Source organism: Plecotus auritus (genome assembly GCF_963455305.1).
Source record: "Plecotus auritus genome assembly, chromosome: 8".
In the NCBI taxonomy this organism is placed as follows: domain Eukaryota; kingdom Metazoa; phylum Chordata; class Mammalia; order Chiroptera; family Vespertilionidae; genus Plecotus; species Plecotus auritus.
In genome coordinates this window covers 88,351,026-88,377,275 of record NC_137782.1, presented here as the reverse complement: position 1 = coordinate 88,377,275, position 26,250 = coordinate 88,351,026, and the positions used below count along the sequence as shown (strand labels likewise).

The following is a 26,250-nucleotide window of genomic DNA, read 5'->3' as shown; positions in this document are numbered from 1 at the left end:
TTAAAGTGTTTAGAATCTGTTCTCATTCATCCAAACCCGAAGTTGTTTTCATTATCAAGTATCTGGAGCAGAGATGAACTAAGTACCTCCGAGAACCCACTAGAAGTAATGCCTTCTCAGACCTCCCCTAGAGTAGATACCTTTTGCCTTTTTAATCTTTTCATTTCTTACTCCCACAATCATTACAACACTATGACTTATTGAAGTTTACACTAAAGAAAGTATTTGAGCAGTGAAGACTTTCACCATTTGGAAGTTATTAGAAAAGAATCTAGACTATTTAGATACATTTTTGTACTAAATGTGGTGACTTAAACACTAAAATCATTTACATGTGAATCCAGCATCCCTTTTTACTTTGTGAATGAGGCCAAGGATGAAATCCAGATGTTCTCCCTTTGTATTATCACTATGAAATATAAGTATATCTAAGGAAAGCTAAACTTAAGATAAAAAACTTGCTTATTTCATATTAGTTTTGCCTGTCTTCTGCAACATGTAATTGAGTCATCTTTGTCTCTCTAAACCAAATGCTTTGCGCCCCTACCCCCCTTTTTCTTTTACAACTTTTCCCAACTATTGTTTTCCTTTGAAATACTGATTTGGGTTTTAAGAATGTATTTTATCACAATTTCCTAAATGAATGAAATACTGTGTTGGATGACACATTTTGTTAAATCTGCTAACTTGAAGGTTACATTGACTACATGTAACCATAATTTGTACTATTTTCAATTAAGGTAAGATTCTTTTGGAGTATTGGGATATGGCTTGAAACTGTTACCTTGAAATTTAGAGTAACAGCAAAAGTTAAGTGTATTTACAGAGCACATCTTTAGAAAACAGGCTTGGTTAATCCTTCACTATTGGCATTTAGTATTTTTCAGTATGTTTAGCCAATGATATACTCTCAGATGCATCCTACTAATAAAAGTGGGTTCAAAAATGTTGAGGAGATAATGTGTTGGTTGGGGTTGACCTAAATTTATAAAGGTAAATTGTCCATGTGCTGTCTTAAGCTATCAGGTTGTGGGAGCACTAAAAGTGACTGTCCCTAGAACTGTACAGTCAAAGTGTAGTTTTTAAGGATCTTGAGGTCCATTGGCAACATCATTTCTCATCCTTAGGCTTCACCAGTCTAATGGCCTCAAAACACTAGGGATCCCATTTGTTTTCTTCAGGCCAAAGAGAAGAGTCCATCATCACTGCCTTGGAAGAATGTCAAGTCGAAGGGCAACAGCCTGCCTTCTGTAAAACACAGCCCCTGCCCACTGAATAGCCCACCCCACCAGGAAGGGTTCAGGCATCACCCATGGGGTTGAGTCTCATCTCAAGTCGGTGTGTGGAGCACGAGGCACTCACACCTCATTTAAGCTGGAGGCATCAGACACCACCAGCCAGGTGTCCGTGCCCTTCCCGCTGCTGCTCAGCCAGTGAGAGCTTGGGCCTCTCAGCACGTGGTGCCTCAGGGCTGCCCACACGCCCCCTCCCGCCAGATGTAGTCCAGGCCCAGCTGGGCCCGCGCAGGGATCCCCAGCTCGGCCACCTGACTGAGTGCAAGGGGTGCTGCGGCCCTCTGCTTGTGCTCCGCCGCCGGCACTGCGGCCAGTGGAAGGCGCCTGCCTTGCACACGGGCCCTGGAAGCGCACTGCAGCCTTTATCTGCGGCGCCTCCTAGTGGGTCAATGGCAAATCCTCTTGGTTCTCGCGAGATTTCTTCCTCAGTGGGGATTATATAATTTCCCTTAGGCGGGGTGGTGGGGTGCAGGCGCCACCCTCCTTTAGAAAAAGTTAGGTGCCAGCATAATTGGGAGTAAGAGAGTTGTCCCTGGGGACACGTGGGGAAAGGGTACTGCGTCCCCACACACACACACTTAGCTGGACAATGAGTCCTCTTATGCTAATGAGCACTTACGTCACTTCCGCTCTTTCTCAGCCGCCATTTTGGCTAGGGCAGGTTCGGGGACTTGCTCTGAGGCGCTTGTATTGTCTGCTGAGGGGAGACGCGGGATCTGCCCCCTCCCCCGCCCGTTGCAGCCGCAGCCGCCGCCGGCCCGGTCTCCCCTCCGCCGCCCGCCGAGATCCATGAGCTGAACTCCCGCCCCCCCGGCCGCCGCCATCTTGTCCCCCCTCCCCCTCCCGCGGGCAGCGCTAAGGGGGATTTTGGCGTCTCCTCAGGCACAGCTCCCTCTCTCGGTCCCCGCAGCTGAGGAGCGAGAGGAGCGCGGCCGCCGCCGTCCGCCTGCCCGAGCCAGTGAAGCGGCCTCTCCCACACCCTCCGTCTCCTCCCTCCGCCCCTCCTTTGTCTGCACCGCTCGACGACGACGACGCCGCCCGCGCGGGGACTGGAGGAAGCCGCTCGCGCCGCCGCCCGCCGCTCTGCTGCGCCCGCCGCGCCCCCCGGCAGCAGCCGCGGCCGCGGCGCGAGCCGGAGCCCGCCGAGGCCACCGAGCCCGGGCGCGCCCTCGCCGCCACCGCCGTGCCGCCGCCACCCGCCCGCCGCTGCTACCGCCCGGCCCCCGAGCACGCCGGCCCCGCGCGCGCCTCGAGGCCGAGTCAAGGTAAGCCGCGCGCCGCCCTGCGGCCTGGCCCTCGGTCCGCGCTCCTCCCGCCGAGCCGGCCCCAAGGCACATTGTTGTTTAAATTGCCAGCCCTCCAGCCACACACGCTCCTTTGCATACTCTGGGGCTGACGGGCTGCCCGCCCCGCTCGAACCGCTCCCTGGCTCTGCTCCGGGGGCCAGGCGCCTCCTCCTGCAGCCCGAACCCCGCTCCCCGCCTCGTGAGCCCGCGGAGCCCAGCGAGCCAGCCTGGCCGCCGGAGCTTCAGCCGCTCATGGCATCTCCCTCCACCCCGCCCTCGGCAAGAACCGAGCTTCTCCCATCCCTGGAACTCAGCCTTTCCTCCCTCCTGCCCCCCGCCGGCCCACACACACACCCTCAAAGCCTGGGACGAGCCTTCTGCCAGGTCTATCCACCCATAGCTAGGGGATGGGGGGGCAGTTTGGGGGGCGGGAAGCATGCACCGCACGAGTGAAAGTCTGCCTCTGCTGTGCAATCCTTCCTCCCCAATATGCCAGCTCCCCTCCTATCCTGATCACGGAGTCCTCCACCACCCTCCTCCACCACCCTCTTCACTCAATCGCTGCGCCTGGTCAGCACGACCTCTTAGGAGCATTCTGAGCTCCAACTTATAAGATGGTAGAAAATGGAAATCCAGAAAGCTGCGAAAAGATTTTTTTTTTTAATGCAATGAATGGGGAATAGTTCTTTGAGCACCCTTTTATTCACCTCTTTCCTCTGGGCTGCCTGACCGACTGACTTCCCCTCCCCCCAAACTGGATGCCTGTCTGCTGGAAAAGGCGCGATTGCTTCTCTTCCTCTTCTGCCCAAGATCGGGCACTAAGATCTAATATCCTTTTTAGCCACACACACCCACACTAAGTCTTCTTGATGTTCTGCATTCACCAATTCCTCTGGACAGTTCTTGCCATAACCCCATTTCTCAGACAAAGGCTTAGGAGGGAAAAAGAACCAAACTGTTTCCAGCGTTTGCCATTTTAATGCTGTCCATCCCCACACGCCCAACTCCTATTCCTGATGCTTCTCGTGCCAGTGTCTTGAACCTTCAAAATGAAAAAGAAAAAAATAACTCCTGGGGAGCTTGATACAGTTTCTTTAGAGATCTGCATTGTTGCTTCTGGTTTATGGCCATGAAAATACCAGCCCCCACCCAAAATGCACCGCAGCCAAGTCGGCTAAAGGCTATGAGTGTTGGAGTCAGTAGGGGGCGCATTCTCTGCACTGGGTAAGGCTGCAGAGGCGGGGGAAGGGCCCCAGAGCTAGAACAGGATGTGCTTCACAGCGCCTTCTACAGACCATGGGAAAATGGGCCTAGCAAGACACACTGCACTCTTAGTTGGTGAGCTGACAGCAACATGGCGAAGGATTGAGTCAAGAGCAGTGATTTTTATATCTTTTAAAAAATCCACCCTGCATTTTAGAAGTTCTATCCTTTTACTTTTCAAAACTGTTGACCCTCAAACAATCTACTTTAGTTCTTGATGAATCACCTTGGCACATCCTTGGTACACAGATCTCCCCTTGTCTGGAATTCTTCCACCTTAAACTTTGAATCAGTGTCACCATATCTTTCCAAGGTCAGATGGTAAAGGGAAAAGCTTAAAAACCTAAGAGTAACTGGTTTGGGGTATTGCTGATATCTCCCTTCTTAATGGCCCAAATCTTTCCAGCTCTTTGAGAGTTAATCATTCTTTAGATATGGTAGATGTTAGTGGGGTAGTAATTTTCATAAGCACGTAGATGGGTGTCATGATTTGCAAAGCCTTATTGGTAAACATCTAGCCCACATTGAGTTCTCCATTATCAAACTCAACAGTTGATTGTAAAATTTTGTTTTCTTTCAACTTTGGGATTGTAATTGCCATTCATTATCTTAGTAGCCAACCACCTTTGCAAAAGTGTTGACACTGGTCTTTGGTGAACACTCACCTTCTTAGGGTGTGTTGATTTCTATAGATTTTATTCTTGTTATTTCCATAGGTGTGAGATGCACAATGCGAAACCTGGGCCCCAGCTATTGCACCGTGATGCACAGGGTTGTACTTTTTGTACTGAACTAGATAGGTAGTCTAGTGGTTATGCCCCCTACTACCATTTTGAGGATCTGGACTCCGTTTCTGCTTTGCTCTTTGGACCACATTATCAATTCACACCGGTGGGTATATTCATTTTGGAGAGGGGGAACTGCAACAACAGGGAAGCCAGAGACTTCTTCCTCCTTGGTCACCACCAAAACCAACACTTTCAAAATTTTAGCCTAGCCACATTCCTCAAGGAACCGGTTAGAGATGGTTGCATTTGAGGGTTCTGAACAAATGACTTATGACTTGTTTAAGAGAAAAATTTTAATATTTTGTAGTCTGCACTCTTAACATAAAGTATGTTAAGTTCTCAGTTATGCTCTTTTGGTGATCCAATCTCAAGAGTTGTTAAGCTTCTAAAAACCTTAAAGGTTCTCTGATCAGAACAGGCTTTTCCATGAACATGTACTTGTTACCAAAGATTGGCTGGTTGTTGATACTCAGGGGTACTTCAGGTATTTTATATAGATACACCAAAATAAATTTATGGGGAAATGAATGGTTGTATTATATGATACATAGTTGACCACTTTGGTGCTTAGGGGAGACTTTTCACTGGACATTTGCTACCAAGTAACATTTTGGTGAGTGAAAAAGGAGGCCCTTAGGTCCAGGTATTCCATTAGAAACTTAACTTGCTTTTAAATTATTTAGTAATAACAAGAATCAGATATTTAAACTAAAGGGGTATTGTTTGTAAGTTTTAAATATTGTTAAAGTATTTGTTAAACAAATATAATTTTGATCTGTATTTGGTTTTTGATATATTGTTACACATAGTTTTAAATGAGTAATTTGAAGACAATTTCTTATTTGAGGGTATGTTTGAGATGAAATTTTTAAAGATTCTATATTTAAGATACAGTGATGACATTGGTAATAGCTGTTTTCTCCTACAGTTGCTGTGACCTCTTAGGAAAGGATTCTGTGGCTTCAAAGATTTCCCTGGTTTGACACTCAAAAAAAAAAAAAAGGTCAAACAATTGGGCTTGAAGGCTAGAATTTAGGTAAATTGTGAGGGTTCATTAAAGTATAGTAAAAAGCCTCAATTAACTAGAGGGTGGGTATGGGTATCCTATCCTATTTAATTGAACATTAAGTAGAAATTCCTTCTTTATCTTGGCCCTTGTTGAAAATTTTCTAAGACTACCTTACCAGAGATTGCTGTATATTTTATTGATTTTGTACAGAGAGGAAGGGAGAGAGACAGAGAGTTAGAAACATCGATGAGAGAGAAATATCCGTCAGCTGCCTCTTGCACACCCCCCACTGGGGATGTTCCCGCAACCAAGGTACATGCCCTTGACTGGAATCGAACCCGGGACCCTTCCGTCCACAGGCCGACGCTCTATCCACTGAGCCAAACCGGTCAGGGCCAAACTAAATTTTTTATTTGGGTTCTTACAGTCTATAGAAAATATAGGTGATTGGGCTGTGAATCTAAAGACCCCTCCCTCCTCGCCCTACCTATCTGGAAGTCATTGGTTTTAAACATACCACTGTTCTTTTGTTTTGCTTAAATTTCTCTTTTTCCCCTTAAGCCAAAGTGCAGAAGTTCCAAAACTATTTATATTAAAATAAACATCACCATATTGAACAGATTGTCAAGTAAGTTCTCAGTTACTCTTATTTTGATGACCTAATCTCAAGAGTTGCTAAGCTTCTAAAAACTTTGAAGATTCTCTCATTAGAATAGGCCTTTCCATGAATGTGTACTTGCTTGCTCCCAAGTCACCAACCAATAAATAGGGTTTTATCAAGAAATATGGCTTTTGATTTTCATTATAACATACATACATTTATTATTTATATTTGATTACTAAAAGCATGATTAAGGCATACTATGGTTTTGCTTTCATTGTAACTAACAAACTTTGAAGAATATCTATTAAAAATCGTATATTTTGAAATTTTAAATATTCAGCAATCTGTTGGTTGATATATTTAAGATGTATACATTCTGACTACACATTTAATTGAAAATTACAGTTTAATAAGGAAGATAGAGCCGTTATAAAAAGTGGGAACTAATAGAGAAAAGATAAAAGAAAATCTTCAGAATTTAAGTGTATTTTTTCTTTTGAGAAATACTTAAATACCAGAATTGTGTAAATTGTAATAGACCTTGGCAGATTAATTCCATTAATACGTATGTGTATGTGTACACACACAAAATACAGCCTGCTGTTTTAGATTTGGAAATGAAGTGCAGAGAAAGATATCAGAATTAAACATTGTAGAGTTTTTTAAATAACCTGTTTAAATCTTAGTGAAATAAACTTTTTAAAAACAATGTGAAAGTACAAAAACATTTTTTATTTTATAAGATTAGAAATTAATTTTATATTTACATCAAGTTGCCCAATACTGTTGCGTAATAAGCTACTTGTTCAACCTCGACTTAAGGTGAAAGGAGTTTCACCTTAAATGAATGTCTTAACCCTGTTAGGTCTTCCAGAAGGTAAAATACTTTCCATGAAAGTTTAACTTTCATTTACTTGTCTAAAATGGCATGAAGATTAAGAAAAATGCTGTTCTCCTTTATAAATAATTTAATTATAGTTTGCTTAACAGTTTGATGTGTTATTAGCATCACATAAACTTTCACAGTTTTCCCTTCTTTCATTTTGTAAGAGCTCATGGTATTAAATCTGGAGCAAATGCCATATTTTACTGATGTGCACCGCTATCAGTTATACATATTATATTGTTAGTTTGGAAACTTGGCGTTTGAAACTGTTAGGAACCAAAGTTCCACAGTAACTGAATTAATATTTTGAATGTAAAGGCTGTTTCTTGTTTATACATTGGCACTTACCACCTTGATTTTGAGACACTTTAAAGCCATCTATGTTTTGCCCACTTTAATGGCCATGGTTCCATCATGACTTCATGGTTTTTTATTTGTCTTTTATTTTTTTACCTTGTTAAAAAGTGATAGGAAGGATATGATTATGTTCATTCACTCTCTTAGTGCTTCTTATACCTGTGTTTTGGTCATGACCTACCTTTGATTTCTGTCAGGTTAAGGATCAGCGTAAATGAGAATACATATTCTGCTTCGTTGGGAGGAGAAGACTCCTTTCACATGTTATCAGGCTTCTCAAATTGGGATATATATTATACACACACACACTCACTCTCACTCTAGAGGCCCAGTGCACGAAATTCATGTACTCGGGGTGGGGTCTCCCTCAGCCAGGCATGCACCCTCTCACTGTCTGGGAGCCCTTGGGGGAAGTCCGACTGCCGCGGAGGCAGGAGAGGCTGCCACCACTGCGCTCGCCAGACGTGAGCCTATCCTCTGGCTGAGCAGCGCTCCCCTGCCACCAGGCGGCAGCTCCTGTGTTGAGCGTCTGCCCCCTGGTGGTCAGTGCGTATCATAGCAACTGGTCGTTCCGCCATTCGGTCAATTTACATATTAGCCTTTTATTATATAGAATAATATATGTGAACCTGGTTATGTGGGGCTGTGTGTGTGTGTGTAAACTTACAGGTAAAATGTGATCAAACTGTTTAAAGTGCTAGTTTTGACTGAGAGTATACATTTTTTTCCACATCAGTGTAAAATGCAAAATTCTTAGCACTATTTCTGTTCTGGGTTCCCTCATCTCCATTTATGTATTCACTGTCTACCTTTAGTTCTTTAAGATGCACTCACAAGCTTCCTTGTTTTTATTGATTCCTAGCATAGTTCCAAGAGAGCAGCTAAAGAATTATAAAATCTTAAGAATTCCATCAGTGCTTCAGAAATAAAGGAGAGCATAAAAGATTTTTGTTAAGACTTTTCTAAGGGAAGACTTCCCTGAACATATACTACAATTTAAGGTTTAACTCAAAAACATGCACATCATCTATAAGAGGCTCATCACTGTTTGACTAGCCCATAGAATTGAAAATAAATTTCTTCATATCCTAATTCCCTCTTCAGTAGGGATAGGTAGATCCGTAATTGAGTTGTTCAACTTTGGGTTGTTTGTGTTTATGTGACATTTCTCATGTGACTTAGTTGATTCCTTTAATAAGGATGAGTGTAAAGGCTCCCTTGCTGGCCTTTGTGGTATTATCTATATATATAAAGGCTAAGTGTCCATCTTTCCCTCCAACTAGTAGCTATGACGCGCACTGATCACCAGGGGGCAGATGCTCAATGCAGGAGCTGCCAGGATGCCCACTGGCCATTTAAAAATAAACAGCAGCATGGACCTGGAGCCGACAAACCAACACTTGGCTTCCCCCAAGTGGGACACAGGCCCTGCCACCACCCCGGAGCGACACCCCACCAAATCACAGCCAACACTGTCAAGACCCCATGGTGCAAAATGTGGCCTACAGCCCAGCCCGGAAACGGTCGCTGTGGGCACCGGGTAATGACGTCATATAGCAACGCCCAGCTTCCTCTCCCTAGCGACTAGCCTTCTTGGAGTTTCTTCAGCCCAGGAACCGACTTGCTTTACAGCCAGGTGCAAACATTTTACAGTTTAATCAAATGTTTGTGAAGCGTTTTCCCATTTCTCATCTCACTTGATCCTCACAGAAGTCTTGGAGTAAGTAGATAGGAGATTTGGTAGAATCCTGTTTTCATTAGCCGGAAAATGGGGATTTAGAAAGTTTAGAAACTTGACCCTACTGAAAAGTAAGAAATGGTGGACCTTGAAAATGACTTCAGTTTTTCTCACTGTGCAGAATATAGTCAAACACTGCTACAGTTAAATATTTTACCCTTTGTTCTCCCTGCGTGATCTACAATAATAATCTGCTTCATGTTGATATTTACTGCTGTGTTGCTGACAATTACCTGAAAGAGAAGTTGGGGTGCTTCACTGGGCTTGAAAAAGTTTAGCTAAACCAGAAAGCAGGTCTAATTAAGCAAGTTTATCTATATATATATAAAAGGCTCAGTTGACTCACACATGCGTGATACATATAAAGCTCTCGCTGGCGCCAATCGCACTCATGTGTTTCGATCTGTCATTGTCGATCGTAAATTTGGTTGTTTTTGTTGACATTCTGAAGCCCAAAGAAAGCGGCATCGTCGACAGAATATGTCTGAAGACCAACTATTGCCACAACGTACCTCTGAAGCTGAAAGAAGCCGGCGTCGTCGACAGAATATGTCTGAAGAACAACGATTGGCACGACGTATCTCTGATGCTGAAAGACAGCGACGTCGTCGACAGAATATGTCTGAAGAACAACGATTGGCACAACGTATCGCTGAAGCTGAAAGAAGCCGGCGTCGTCGACAGAAAATGTCTGAAGAACAGTCATCGACAAGTACTTATTTATTAAATATTTATTAAGATATTAAAATATTCTAATTAATTAACTTTCAATGTGCATGAATCTGTGCACTGGGCCACTAGTAAAATAATATTGATGGCTTGCCTGTTTTATTTTTCAAGTACTTTATAAACCATTCTCAATTCTTTCAGGACTGTCCTTGTTTCACAAGTAGGGAAATTAAGGCAATACCACGAGCAGTAATGAAATGAGCCCCCAGAATATATCTGAGCTGGTTCCCAGGCCTGTGCTTGGAACACTGGCTTTTATAATGTTCCTGTGAGCTGTTTGGTTAATGAGGGCTCAAATGAATGCTTCATAACTTCATAGTGATGTTCTGTGCTTGTATGTCAGCTACTGCCCAAGGATCCCAAATGGGCTCCACAGTTACACTCCCACCAGGACAGTATAGATGAAAATTGTGATGCTAGTGGTTAGTTGAAGTAGCATATGTCTGGTTTGAAGTTTACCTGTATGAGGATCTAAAAGAAAGTATGGTTTTGGTCCTGTTACTTTTTCCAATATTTTGGTTTAGGGCAGTCTTTTGTTCCTTCTCTCCTGTGAGCAGTTATTTTTGCTTAGACAGATAATTGCTGGTTTTTGCCCTTCTGCCATTTCTGTCTTTTTCTGAGCTCTTTATACTGCATTTAAGAGCTCGCAGAAACATGTGCTTCCCTTGAAAATCTGTAAAGCTTTCCTTTTCTGGCGAAAGCTGGCAACAATTGAGAAACCTGCACGAGTGGCATCTTTTGAAACCTGGTGTATCTGAAGAAACTTCTGTCTAGTGGAAATATGGCAAAATGTATTAAACTTTTAAATTGGAAGTACCAATTTAAGTCAACAATTACAATTCTTATTCTAGAAAGGTGAATAGAGACTTCGAGTGTCCTTAATGTAAGGTGTGCTGAGAATCCTGGTTCAAGATCATTAGACTTAAAATCAAGAAAAATAAAAACAAAACTTTTCTGCAGAAAATATGGGATTGACCATTAAATGTCAAAACCTGCTATAAGAATAATGTTTTTACTACAGAGAATGCTTTGGTTAAATCTTGACTTTAGGAGATGAGTTAGAAAAACTTGATAGTTTAAATGTATTATTTTATTTTTCAAGAATGGTAAGAAAAGTACATTCCCCATTACTATGGGAAAGTTATTTCCACCGCTTTGATAGATCATGGAAAAATTTTTAAGGGGTTGAAAATGAGCTACTTTTGTCTTACGCCATTTAGATGCAAAGGCTAGCCGCATGCTTCTGGAATGATTCCAGAGGACATATCTGGATGTCCTCTGAGGCCTGGTGTGAATTGGCTTCCTTTTTTCACATTTCTTGTAAGTCAGGTTTTCCACCTGTATTGACAGCAAGCAGCTCTATGGAGTTCTTATATAGACAGCAAAGTGTTGGAATCATGTCCTACAATGTGTCCCTGCTTTGCTGGAATGCCTGTTTTAAAAGTAGTAAATTGGGAAATGCTCTCCATCTCATATTCCCTAAAGCTAGATTGGGATGTTAGAGATATTCTCAATCTTTTCTTATTAAGCAGTAAGGCATCTTTCTCATAAATTTTATGTGAACTCTTGCTTATAAAATTAAGGGTTGCAGGTGAGGGGAGGGCGGTCACACCTCTGGTTGCAGTTGCTCAACTTTCATCATGTCCCTCAGGCGTCATCTTCCCCTCCATCCAAATTCGTATCTTAGAGTCTCTCGGCACACTCTCAGAAGTAACCCTGAAAACTGTTGGTTCCATTGCTGTTCTAGAAATTCTCGTTGTCATAACTAGGATTCTTGTCTGAAATCTCAAAGTAATAGGATAAGCAGCAACATAATAGCATTTTCACTAGTCTCTTAAGTCTGAAAGTCTTCTTAAAAGAGGAGTGACTCACATATTTTTAAATATGCAAAATCTATACCACACTTTTATGTTTCTATATAATTGTAAGACATGTAGGTTTATTTTGGGTATTTGCAGATGTTCTATTGCATAAGCATTTTAAGTGCCACAGCTTTGTAAAATTAAGGATATGCTTACTCTGACATGAATGGTTCACATACATGTATTAAAATACTACTATATGTATATGTGTAAGTTTGAATGCACATTATAATGTGTACAAGAACAGATGTATAACAAACACATCTGATTCTCAGGAATAATAATAATTCGTGCTTTTTAAAAGATTATACTCTGGTGTGAATTCATACTTTTTAAAGTGATTTTCCCAGTATCTGATCTGGTTTAAGGCAATAATGACAACTGCTTTTAAGTATTAACTGGCAGCATCTCATTTAATCCTCTGACATTTGGTTATACCATAAAAAAACAACAACAAAAAAACAGACCTCCAGAAGTTAAGTAACATTTTTAGGGTCACCAAAATAGTAAGTGGCAGAGCAAGTATTTAAACACAGATCTGTCCAGCTCTTAGGGTTGTATTCTTAGTCACTATATCATATCATCTTTCTGTTTTGGCAGAGGAAAGCTTTATTGTGCTTGTCACCTTCTTGTTACAGAAGTTTGAAGTTATGATACTTTACATGTGGCTGATAGCTCAGCTAAATTTTTGTCTATGAAAGCAAAGTTTGATGTAAGCTGTAGGTTTTACCCTTGAACCTTCTTTCTCCGTCCTTTTGTTAATGCTTCAATATCATTACCTTATACCTAAGGCTCTGGTGATTCTGCAGACCTTTTAGATTGAGTAAGTCTGGAATGGCTGTAATCTTTTTCTGTACCACTACATACTCTAGAATCATTTCAGTTTTGCAAAACTAAAAAAAAAGTTGAACTTCTTGTTAAAGTAATCCCCGCTGGATTGAATCTATTAAGGCAGAGTCAATTGGAGCCTTTGATATTGACATAGTGAGATATAGCAGGTTCTCGAATAATGTCATTTTGTTCAACAATCAACATGGTTTCAGGTGAGAAGTCGATGTTGGAATAACTTAACTCCTGTTTATGTCAGTTAGCTCTATGGTCAAATTGGTTCTGTTCTACATCTTGTCACTGCAGTTCCAAGAATCTACCAAGGATGACTTTAAATGAGGACTTACTACATACTACTGTTCCCAGGCCTCTTGGATTGGAGCAGATTTACCAGAAAAGTGAACTCTCTACTAAGATTTTTTTTTTTAAGTACTTAACAGTTTGGGGACATTAATATGTGACCGTAGAGTCATTCATTCAATATTGTCCAACATGGTCTGGAAATTTGCGTTTATTTATGTATCTTCTGCGTGTGTTTGTGAGGGTGTTTCTGGAAGAGATTAGTATTTGAATTGGTAGGCTGAATAAAGGAGATCCATCCTCACCAATGTGGGTGGGTGTCTTCCAATCTTTGAGGGTTAACAGGATGGTGGAGGAAGGGGGAATTTACTCTCCTATCTTGACCTACCCCTAGACTCTGGCACTCTTGGCCTTTCCTCTCGGACTGGGACCTACACCACTGCTCCCCTGGTTCAGACTCAAGACTGTATATTACACTGGCTTTCCTGGGTGTCCAGCTTGCCGATGTCAGATCATGGCTCCATAGTCTCAAGAGCCAATTCCTATGATGAATCTCCATTGTTATATTCTGTTGGTTCTGTTTCTCCAGAAAACTATGACTAACACAACATATTAAGGATACATGATGAAGGCCCAGAAACTGTATTTTGTGTCAGGGGTACACAGATGAATAAAGAGATAGGAAAATGTAGTGGTTAAAGCCAGAGACATTGACATAGGACAACCTGAGTTCAAACCCCAATTTTGTCCTTTGTCCCCTGCATGACCTTGCTTGCCTGTACCTCCCCATAGCCTGTTTCTCTCTTCTCCAAAATGGTGATAATGAGACAGGCAAGTAATCCAGAATAAGAAGAATAGGGAAACTGAGACACTTAAACAGTAGTTTGCAGCCATCTGGTAAATCCTATCTTCCCTAAACCTAGGACATTCCTCCCCAACCAGAAGGTAAATAGCTTAAATCACTTAGGAAGACAGCAAAAGTCCAATTAGTGAGTGCCATTTGCCAGCCACACCCAAGGATAGATGAAGTTAAGAGAATAAATATCATTTTGGTACTTTAGCATAAAGCAGATAAATATTCTATTGATTCTTCCCTAAACCCCAGCCTTTAAACCCCTCAAAATGGCCTAGGGACTAAAGGGTCCCAGGTTCAATTCTGGTCTAGGGCACATGCCCAGTAGGGGGCGTGCAGGAGGCAGCCAATCAATGATTCTCCTCATTGATGTTTCTGTCTTGCTCTCCCTTCGTCTCTGAAATCAATACAAATATATTTTTAAAAAATAAATAAAACCCCTCAAAACCAAGGGCCCACCCAAGGTCTTCCTCCCAGGAGCATGCCCGCACCCCCCACCCCATTTTCCCCCCACGGGTAAACATCTCATAAGCTCTAAGGGACCCCATGAGGTTTGCAACCAGGGCAGCAGTGGGCAGCAGCAGTTCATACCAGGCAAACCCCTGAACCTGTTCCCAAGGCCCCTTTTTCTCTGACTCCTTAGTGGGCTCATTTCCCCCACATAGTTCTCCTGTTATCCTAGGCCCTTTCTTGTTTCACTGTCCTCAGCTTTAATAAACGTCCTCTAAAATTTACCTGGGCTTGTGTTGTGAAATTTTTTCTGCACAAAGTCAAGAACCCACATACTACCAGCTGGCCCTAGGCAGACCTGCTCAGAGCCACGTCCCCTTTCCAGTAATAATAATGATGGGGCTGTTGTGCAAATTAAGTGAAGCTTAATTTGTAGGGCATTTGACAATAGTGATCATACAGCACATGCACAGTAAAAAGCAGCTGCAATGGTTTGTAGCGAACTATAACTTGGTTGATTCATCACAAGTAGATCCTGGGACAAAGGGGATTATTAAAAAGTGACGAGGGTGGGGAGAAGGAAAAGGGACTGGGGATGTTTACTGGACTGGAACCAGGATGGAGCAGATCTGCGTTGAGCCGCAGGTAGTGTGTGGATTCTTGACTTCATGCAGGAAAGATTTCACAATATGAGTCTCGGTGCTCTGAGAGTATGTTTATTAAAGCTGGGGACAGTGAAACAAGGACGGGCTTAGGATAGAAGAAGCAACAGAAGACAGCCTAGGTTGTGGGGCTGCTTTGACTCTAGACATTGTTACAGAAAGAAATGAGCCTATGCAGGGCTGTCTTGATTCACTGAGAAATAAGTCACAGTGACAGAAGTGAGCCAAGGCCAGGCTGCTGTTGATTCACTGAAGAATCAGAGATGGCCTTGGAGACAGGTTCAGTGGGTTAGCCCAGGACGAACTGCCCCTGCCCATTGCTCACCTGGTTGCAAATCTCTTGGGTGCCCTTAGAGTTTAGGATATGCATGCCTGAGAGGGAAGGGAGGCATGGATGTGCTCCCTGGAGAGACCACCAAAAATTTTAATTATAAAATATGTATAACAATATTTTAACCACTTTTTAAATGTACAGTTCTGTGACATTAAGTACACTCACATTGTTGTGCAGCCACAACCATTATCAATCTCCAGAACGTTTTCACTTGCAAAACTGAAACTATACCAATTAAACGATAATACCCACTCACCCCTCCCCCAGCTTTTGGCAACTATCCTTCTACTTTCTGTCTTTGTAAATTTCACTACTCTTAATGTCTCATAGGAGTGGAATCATACAGTGTTTGTCCTTTTGTGACTAGCTTCTTTTATTTAGCATGTCTTTGGGGTTCATCTATGTTTCCAGTAGCCACATTTAAAAAACGAAATTAAAATATTTTAACTCATCCAAAGTATTGACATTTTAAAATCAATATTTTTGTAAAGATATTTATGAGATACTTGGCATGTTTTATACTAAACCTTGGAAATCCTGAATATGTTTGTTTTTTGTTTTTTTTTTAATATATTTTATTGATTTTTTACAGAGAGGAAGGGAGAGGGATAGAGAGTTAGAAACATCGATGAGAGAGAAACATCGATCAGCTGCCTCCTGCACACCTCCCACTGGGGATGTGCCCGCAACCTAGGTACATGCCCTTGACCGGAATCAAACCTGGGACCTTTCAGTCCACAGGCCGACGCTCTATCCACTGAGCCAAACCGGTTAGGGCCTGAATATGTTTTAAATGGGCAAAGGACTTGAACAGACAATTCTGCAAAGAAGATATGTACAACTGGCCAATAAGCATGTGAAAAGAGGTCAAGAGCAAACAGGTGTTGATGAGGATGTAGAAAAATTGGAATTGTATACTGTTGGTGGGATGTACTGGTAAAGGGAGAGCTGCTATGGAAGCATAGAATTATGTGATATGACAGCAAGATCTGGAAAAGATACTTGTACAGCCATGTTCATAGCAGTTTTATTCACAATAGCTAAAAGGTAGAAGCAACCCAGGTATCCATTAACAGATGAATGAATAAGCAAAATGTGTATACATAGTTGGAATATTATTCAGGCTTAAAAAGGAAGGAAATTCTGACATATATTGTAATACAGATAAACCTTGGGGACATTATGCCAAGTAAAATAAGCCAGTCACAAAAAGACGTAATTTATTATTCTATTTATATGAAGTACTTAGAGTAGTCAAAATCGGACAAAGAAGAAATGGTAGTTGGCAGATGCACAGAGGGAGGGAGAAGTGGGGAGTTATTGTTTATTGGATATAGAGTTTCAGTGTACAAGATGAAAAGAGTTCTAGCAATGGATGGTAGTGATGATAGCACAATATTCTAACTATTCAATACTATTGAACTATATACATATAAAATTTACCATCTTAATGATGTTTATGTGTATTTTACCACAGTATAAATAATCAAAATAATCAGTTCTGTTCAGACTAAGCACATTTTAAGCTTAATAGCTAATTGTGGTAAATATCTACCTTATTGGAAAACACAGTTCTTAAAATAGAAATTTACAAAAATTTCAAGCAACATTGGTTTTCTTGCTGCCTGTATAAACACTAATATAGATAGTTTCTTTTAAAAGAAAAACATTTATGTGTGCATAAAAGTCTGGAAGGGTTAATATGATCCCAGTGTTAACTATTATTGTCTTTGTGTAAAGCTTCTTTTGTTTATTCTTTGCCTTATCCATATTTTGAAATCATATACTAGGCCTAATTGATGGGGGGTGGGGGGACCAGCTTCCTTGAGATACAATTCACTGATTAAAAGTGTACAATTAAATGTTTTTAGTATATTCATAGAGTTGTGCAACTGTCACCAGAATCACTTACAGAATATTTTTACTATCGTACAAAGTTCCCAGTTAGTAGTCACCTTCTATTTTTGCCTCTAAATCCCCAAGCCCTAGGCAACTTTAATCTCCTTTCTATCTCTGAAGATTTGCCTTTCCTAGACATTTCATGTAAATAAAATGATACAATAAGTGGCCTTTTGTGACTGACTTAACAATGTTTTCAGGGTTCATCCATGTTGGAGCATGTATCAATACATCATTCCTTTTTGTGGTTGAATCATATTCCATTGTGTGGATGGATATACCGTATTTTATTTATTCACTTATCAGTTGAAGATTTGGGTTGATAACCTTCCTCCTGTCAGAGTCTGGGGCACACCACAGGACCCATAGTCAAGTCCCCGCCTCAAAATCGCGTGAGACCCAGACCCAGCCGCCCCCACCCCCCCTCATTGGGATAGATCCAGACCTGGCTAGTCTCACCCTTGTCAAGCCCCGCCAGGCAGGGAACGTAGCCTCAGGTCCCCTGGCCCTGCGCCAGGACGGGGGGTGTGGCCTGAGGTCCCCCAGCCCAGACCAGGGTGGGGGGGCATGCCTTGAGATCTCCTGTCAAGCCCCGCTGTGGGGGGGGTGCGCAGCCTCAGGTGCCCCGGCCTGGCACTGGAAGGGGGGAACAGCCTCAGATCCCCTGTCAAGCCCCATCAGCAGGGGGGTGCCTCAGGTCCCCCCTGGGTGGGGGGCGCGGCCTGAGTTGCCCCGACCCAGCACTGGGGGGTGCACCTTGAGGTTCCCCTGGCTTGGTGCTGGGGCGGGGGGGTGGGGGGTGGCCTGAGGTCCCCTGGCCTGGTGCCAGGTGGGGGGTGCGGCCTGAAGTCCCCTGTCAAGCCCCACCTTGTGGGGGGCGTGGCCTGAGGTCCCCCAGTCTGGCGCTGGAGCTGGGGGAGCAGCCTGAGGTCCCCTAGCCCAGCACCAGGACAGGAAACGCACCTTGAGGTTCCCTGTCAAGCCCCACCAGGTGCAGGGAGCAGCCTGAGGTCCCCTAGCCCAGCACCAGGACAGGAAGTGCACCTTGAGGTCCCCTGTCAAGCCCCACCTGGTGGGGGGGCACGGCCTGAGGTCCCCTGGCCTGGCACTGGGGCGGGGGGAGGGGGGTAGCCTGAGGTCCCCTGTCAAGCCCCACGGGGGCGGGGGAGGGCGTGGCCTCGGCCTCAGGTCCCTGCTGATTGCTTGTTAAGACTCCTTATGGGAACTTGGCCTCAGCTGTGGGTGCAGCCATCTTTGTGATGGAGTGATGGTTAATTAGCATATTCCCTCTTTATTAGATAGGATGCCAAGGTTATGGTTTTCCTTTTGCATGATACTACCATTACAATTTGGGTAGAAAGATATCTTTCAGATGTGACTAGCCAGTGAATGTTGGCATCCACGGTGATGGTAAAGAGCACTGTAGGGCAAATGGTCTCAGAGCTGAGTTCTTGTTGCAATTCTTTTCTGGGAGTGATTGGACTATCTAACTAGAGATGAGTGTACATTCTTGATCTCTTGATCACCACTTGAGCTAGTTTGGCTAACATTTTAACATCACTTCATCCTGGGGATTGAAGTTCTGGCACTTTTTGGATATACATATCCAACATGCTGATGTTCACTTTTAATTAATGTCAGAGATCAGAGCTTCATCTGTGTGAGTAAGGAGTGCTAGATCTGGATATAAGTGTGAGATCCAATCCTGACACTGACAAAACTGATCATCTTCGGACCAGTTGCTTCACCTCAGTTGCTAATATGTAAAGTGAGAAGAGTTTAGATTAGACATCCCATAGGTTCTTTCAGTGATTTAAAGTGCTGCTTTTCCGTAACATTGCAGTTGATATTGTGATTTGGACTATGAATCACAATCTCTTATTTTCCTAAGGCTTGTACTGGACATTGGTTCTTTTTCATTTTGCAATCAGAATGTTCGTGTTCCTTCAATTGAGGAGATAACTTAAAGCTGATGTTACTTCCTTTCTAACCAGACATGGATTCAGCATAGAATATATTTTTTCCACTAGTTGAACCAGCTAATGCTGACAAGACAGCACATATGCAAAAAAAAAAAAAAAATTATTTGGGTGATCATATGTGTGAAGTGCCTGCCACTAACACAAATGCACCTTTCAGGAGCATTAATTTAAAAATAATATCCAGAATGATATTATTAGAGAAGTATTATCCCACTTGACATTCTGATTTTGTCACATCTGGAATATCAGTTAATTCGGGGCATCAAGGAGATTGACAAGCTGGAGCCTATCTATTGGCTTACTTATGCTATTATGCAATAGCAGAAGGAATGGTGAAAAGAACTGAACATGGTTAACTTGGAGAGGGGGAAAAACTTGGGAAGGAGGGAGGAAATGTCTTAAAACTTAAGGCTGTTATGTGACTAAGTGATTAGACTTCTGTAGCTGACCTGAGAGTTGTAGGCAGTTTACAAAACCTTATAAAGAGTAAGCTTGTGAACGGAACTGTCCAGTGTGAATCGAGCTGCCTGGTAGGGTTTGTGCTTCCCTCTTTTGAGGTGATCAGACATAGAAATAGTCTCTGAGAGCCCGGTTGTTTGTGTAAGGAATTCACACATTGTTTATAAAAAGTGGGTAAAAGTATTTCTATGGCCAATTATTTTCATACAGAATGCTCTATTTAGGTAAATACACTCTGCCTTCATAAATATAGTCTACCGACCAAAGAAATAGTTATAAAAACTTAATTATATGGAATTTAATAATTGATTTGGTTAAAAATTGAAGAAAATCAAAGGTGTGTTTTTTATCCTGAATTAGAGGCAATTTGTATTTGATATTTTACTCAAATATTTGGGTGGTGTGTTGATTTTATTTTCATTATCAAACAGGCTAGTAAAAGTCAATGCAGTTAGTAATTAAGCATAAAAGAAAACAGAAATTGGTTACATTTCCTTCCTGCTTCTTGCCTTTGTTAACAGTGTTCCAATATGATGATCCTGAGCAATGTAAGTGATGTTCATTTTTCAGATTTAGCTTTTGGTACAAGTGTGTCTTCATTTGCAAAATAGTTTCTAATTTTCTAGGGTTTTCCAAGTACCCCCCTTTTTAGGCTAAACACTACTACACATTGAGAGAAGAAGCTAAACTTTCTTTTCTTACCTCTGTCATGCTGTACAGTTTTAACTGCTAATCCAAAAGAGCATTCCGCCCCTGGGATAGTCAGACAGTTACTTGTTCTGTAGTATTTGGGACTTCAGAAAGAGAAGACAGAGCTGCCTTTCTATGAAGAGCTTCTGGCATCTGGAAGGTCTTTTACCCAAGTTTATAGGAAGGAAATTGAAAGATCAGCTACTTCTGTTCAGAATTATGTTTTATAAAAAGATTGAGTAGGATTATTACTTGCAGATTGAATGTAGGTCTGGGATCTTGGTGTGTTCACGTATTGGAGGGTGGTTCCAGCATGGCTTTACAAAAGTTCGTTTGTTTGTTTTTTAATATATATATTTTTATTGATTTCAGAGAGGAAGGGAGAGGGAGAGAAAGAAATAGGGACATTAGTGATAGAGAATCATCGATCAGCTGCCTCCTGCATGCTCCCCTCCTCCCCCCGCCACTGGGGATCGAGTCCACAACTCGGGCATGTGCCCTGACTGTGACCTCCTGGTTCATGGGTCAGTGCTCAATCACTGAGCCACACCGGCTGGGCAAGGTTCATTTTTTAAAAAATACAAATATATAGACCTTTTCACAACTGGTTTAATTTAAATATAGACTTAGTTACACCCTTAAAAGCAAATAAGGTGTCTGTGTTTACTTCAGATCCCAGAATAGTCAGGAAAGATAAGCGCATCCTATCTAATAAAAGAGTAATATGCAAATTGACCATCACTCCAACACACAAGATGGCTGCCCCCATGTGGTCAAAGATGGCTGCCCCCATGTGGACACAAGATGGCTGCCCCCATGTGGACACAAGATGGCCACCACAAGATGGCCAGCAGGGGAGGGCAGTTGGGAGGGACCAGGCCTGCAAGGGAGGGCAGTTGGGGGCGATCAAGCCTGCAGGGGAGGGCAGTTAGAGGTGACCAGGCTGGCAGCGGAGCAGTTAGGCATCAATCAGGCTGGCAGGGGAGTGGTTAGGGGGTGATCAGGCTGGCAGGCAGAAGCGGTTAGGGGCAATCAGGAAGGCAGGCAGGCGAGCAGTTGGGAGCCAGCAGTCCTGGATTGTGAGAGGAATGTCCGACTGCCCATTTAAACAGGCAGTCAGACATCCCTCGATGGGTCCTAGATTGAAGAGGGTGCAGGCTGGGCTGAGGGACACTCTCCTCCCCTCCCCCCCCCCCCCCATGCATGAATTTCGTGCACCGGGCCTCTAGTGTTGATTATAAAAAGAAAGTGTTTTCTGATGACCACAGTTTTAATGAGTTATGTTGATGGGTATTAAATTTGTTGCTGGGGGGCGGGGGGAGTAGGAGGGAAAAGAGAGTGTATGAATATGGGAACGATCTTTCTTTCTGCCTAAACTGTTTTTATCTTAACCGGGTCCTAAATGTTTCCACAGAGACATTACAAAATCAGTTGGGGGAGGGCGGGGGGATAAGTACTATCCTGGGTAGCAGTGAAGTAAGTGGTGCTTTGATTCTCTATGAGAATTTTCTTAAAATGCCTAGCTGTTTAAAGAAACTTCAGATTTCTAACTCTTAAACCCCAGTGTGGGTTATAAGGTTGTTATATACTTTCATCAGCATTAATTGGAATACAGTTGACTGCATGGGCCCACACTTACTAGTATATGCAGATTTTTTTCAATAAATATGTACAGTAATGTAAATATTTTCTATTGTGATTTCCTTTATTTTCTTTAGCTGTGTTATAAGAATATAGTATATAATATTAATATACAAGTGTGTTAATACATATTAACATAAATGTGTTAATCAACTGTTTTGTTTTGTTTTTTAATATATTTTATTGATTTTTTACAGAGAGGAAGGGAGAGAAATAGTTAGAAACATCGATGAGAGAGAAACATCGATCAGCTGCCTCTTGCACACCCCCTACTGGGGATGTGCCTGCAACCAAGGTACATGCCCTTGACTGGAATCGAACCTGGGACCCTTCAGTCGCAGGCTGATGCTCTGTCCACTGAGCCAAACCGGTCAGGGCTCAACTGTTGTTTTTTTTTGTTTTGTTTTTTTTTAATACACTGAGTGGCCAAATTATTATGATCTCTGAATGCATAATAATCTGGCCACTCAGTGTATATTTTATTGATTTTTTTACAGAGAGGATGGGAGAGGGATAGAGAGTTAGAAACATTGTTGAGAGAGAAACATCGATCAGCTGCCTCCTGCACACCTCCTACTGGGGATGTGCCTGCAGTGAAGGTAAATGCCCTTGACCAGAATCGAACCTGGGACCCTTCAGTCCACGGCCAATGTTCTATCCACCGAGCCAAACCGGTTAGGGCTCAACTGTTTATGTTTATTAAGTCTTCTGGTCAAGATTTGGGAGAGTTCAGTTATACTCAGATTTTCAACAGCACAGGGAGTCAGTGTCCCTTACCTCCACATTGTGCAAAGGTCAACTAACTGTACTTTGTTTTGAGTTAAGTATCAAGGGTCTGAATTTTTTAAAGATTGATTTGGGTTGTATTTATTTTTACAGCTTTAAAGACAACATCAAAGTAAAAGCTATGTTATAATCCTTAGGCTTACTGTGGGCTTCCTATAACCATATTTTGATCAGACTAATTATATTTTGGGGGTATTTTCACTGAACTATTGGAATTCTACTATAGCCCCCAAATTTCCTGCTTTGGTTGATTGCCCACCAGGTCCAGATTTTATGTTTCAGTAGACAGCCTTGTTGGCATAAGTTTGCATTATGAGCTTAGTTTAGACAAGTTACTGTTTCAAGGAGAGATTTTGGGGACAGAGAACTTCTTCATTTCAACCCAAGCCCCTCCATTTTATTTATTTGTTTATTTATTTACTTTAATATTCATCTAAGATTTTAGAAACAAGGGTTTGGAGGGTGGGGTGGGGTTAAAAACCACTGGTTTAGACTAAGCAGCTGATGTTTAGGTGTACCCTGAAGAAGGATAAACATTCTTACATGTAACCATCCTTGTCTGGCCTTCAATGCAATGTTAGAAATGCTTTCCTTATGAAAATTGTTGTGTTGCATTTGCTAATATGCATTAGTTGTGACTGCGGTATATGTTCAGATTGCAGTTCCTGAATACAGGGTAGGGCAGAGGGTTGTATTATTTATTATTGTATTTATTTGTATTACAACTGTAAATGTACTTTTGCCCATCTCTATATTAGAAAGTAGCAGAGTTATACCAGCAGGTGATGGGAACTAGGACACATGATCATATTTGCTTCTGTATATTCTGGTATGTTAAATTAACATGTATTCTTATTAGTAACGTGGGGAACATCATATAAGAATGAATATAAAATATGCAGAATTATGTACTGGAAAATGCCATGCTAGATCCACACTTGTAATAGCTTAAAATAACCTGGAGAGGTTTAATTTGGAGGCTTTTTTTTTTTTTTCCCCCTTCCTGGCTTGATTATTTATCTGTGTCTGGTCAAAGGTTTAAGGTTGGGTTTTATTGGGGGGCGGGGGAGGCTTGTTTTTGGTTTTGTCTCACTTTCAAATGGCACAGTTATAAATGCCTTTTTTTGGTTTGTTTGTTTTTCTACCCCTAAAAATAGGAACTAAATTATACCATCTTTGATCTGGCAGCTAGCTTTGCAGAGGGACTATCGTACATAGACAAGCCCCATTGACTCTTGGTGTGTCAGATCCTACAAACCTTGCCTTTAGCCTGCTAAACTAGCACTACCTTTTGTTGGTTTTTCCCTTCATCTCTCTGACTCAGAAGATCCCGAGTACACCTGACTAGATCCAAGCCTTTTGGCTGTGCTATATTTTCATAAGTGATTATAATTATGTTCCCCAGTTAATGACCTCTTTCCTTCAGTCAAGTCCACAGTCACTGATCCTGTATCATCATCCTTCTGTACAGAATCAATATTTCCTCATGAGACAGGCTCTCTTCTGCCTTTATTTGCCCTCTTAGTAGTTGGAGTAAAGAAGTATTTTTGCTTGGAGGAGAAGGAGGTGCATGCATTTGATCTGTCTTATATATAATTTATATGGTTGTAATTCATCTATAGCCGAGGCCTATGGATCTTAGATTTTTATTTCAGTCATCCGACAAAAGCATGTGAGTAGGATTTTGGCCGAGAATTAGTAAAACTTCAGTGTTTTGGCCCCAGTTAGTAGATGAGGGTATAATTTTTACAAAGATTGGTCAGAAAAAAAGAAATGTGACTGAATCATTCAACAATAAATTTAAATCGTTCTGAAAAAAATTATTTAAGTCTAGCTCATCAGGTGTTATATGCTTACCCAAAAGCTACTTATCTTCAGCTCTGTTATTAATACCTCAAGTTTTCCCAATTCTTAGAATTTAGAAAATGTTTTACTCTTTCCATATTGTGTTTTTTATTAATGAAACCAGGGCCAAAGCATCTTTCAGAATAATTACATCTTTCTGGTAAACTATTCCGCCGATAGACCCAATTACAAGTATAATTATTTTGCACAAAATTCCCCATCTTTCCTCTTCTATGTCCTACTGCAGGACTACCAAGACATGGTTACAAGTGACATAAACCAAAGCTTAAGCAAAAATGATAATGTGTTTGCTCTTGTTTCTGAAAAGTCAGGGGATAGTGGGACTGGCTTTCAGGTGCAGGTGGATTGAGGACCTTAAGCAATGTCAGCAGGAATCTTTCTCACCCTCTTCTTTCTCCATGTAGTGGCAGGTCCTGACTGCTTTTCAGCATTACAGTAAGCCCCTTTTGAGGCACATGCCCAACTCTGTACCGTCAATGTCTACTGAGATAGACTAATTGGTCGGCCTGAGTCGTCATATACACTCTGCTCTAAAGGACGAAGGGCCTCCTCCTGATTGCACATCAACAGCAGGAGTGGTTCCAAGAGGAAGTTGAGCACACAAAAACAAAGTATCTTCTTAACGCCAATGACCTTGTGCCTACTGTGTGCTCTAGATCTGTCCCCTAGAATTGATGGGCTGTTGAAGGATAAGAATTGTGTGCTGTTAATCTCTCTATTCCTAGTTTATTGACTGGCAAAGTGAAGGTGCTCTGAAAATTATTGATGAACAATGGTACCATTCTATTAAATTGGATATTTTCCCTTGTTTATACCATGATCTAAGAGGTTTATGGTTTGGCTGAAGGGATCTCTCCTTGGTATTAGGATAATGGTGCTGACCTTGTGGAAATGGCCATCCTGACAGTCAAGGGTAGCTCAAGAGAAAGGAGGGAAAGTAAGCCCATCTCTACACAATATTTTTTTCAATATTAACTGTGAGACATCTTCCCTAAGACTAATAATTAAATACTTTGTTTTTAGCTCTCTTTCTATTCAGGCACTGAATTTCCTAATTATTCTGTTCCTACCCTTCAGTCACTTAAGGTTTGGGCACCTTCTCCAGATTTCTAATTCAAAAGGGTTTTTGAGGGGTGGAGAGGAGGCCAGGGTAAATAAAAGTATTTAAACAATAATCAAATAGATAACATTAATGAATCCTGGAGCCAGCCATTGATTTGAAGTTTTCTCTTTACAGCAAGCAGGAGGCTGGGAAAAAATAAAGAGTTGAGTTCTACCTGTCACCCATAATAATTGACATTAACTGATGGAGCTTCGTGGAGGCTTTCTTTCAAGGAATCTTTGGCTTGTTTTGCTATAGGCACAGGAAAGCTCAAGAAGTATACACAGTGGCCCTTAACAGCAGAATCTTTGTAAATGCTTTTGAGGATTCTAACACATGAATGTGTTATTCCAGCTCCAGATGAACAAAGTATTGGAAAAAATGGCCACTGTAAGCACATACATGGAGGAAAGGGGCAGATAATGGAATTCCCAAGATTAGAAATGACATGAAGACAATTATAATCTTAGCTCAGAATATTCTATATCTTTCAGTATATAAACTTTAACCTGGGTTTCTCCTAGTTGCTAATCATAGAACAAAGAACCATTTTTATATAGCACTTTCCAATAAGCAGAATT

At 41.9% G+C, this 26,250-nt stretch overlaps 1 protein-coding gene across 2 annotated transcripts in view; it reads left to right on the top strand.

Moving 5' to 3' along the window:
* Positions 1 to 2,166: 2,166 nt before the first annotated feature.
* The window catches only part of ADNP (activity dependent neuroprotector homeobox), a 39,823-nt gene continuing 15,739 nt past the window's right edge, over positions 2,167 to 26,250 (top strand). Inside the window, exon 1 of one of the 2 annotated variants that reach the window (XM_080685113.1) lies at positions 2,167 to 2,560. Coding sequence is in view for 1 of the 2 variants with exons in the window: in XM_080685112.1 (XP_080541238.1) it covers positions 9,914 to 9,938 (25 nt within the window). In the remaining variant the exon portion in view is untranslated. Of the gene's footprint in view, positions 2,561 to 9,854; positions 9,939 to 26,250 lie in introns of those variants that run through there. The other variant, XM_080685112.1, reaches the window with a different exon arrangement.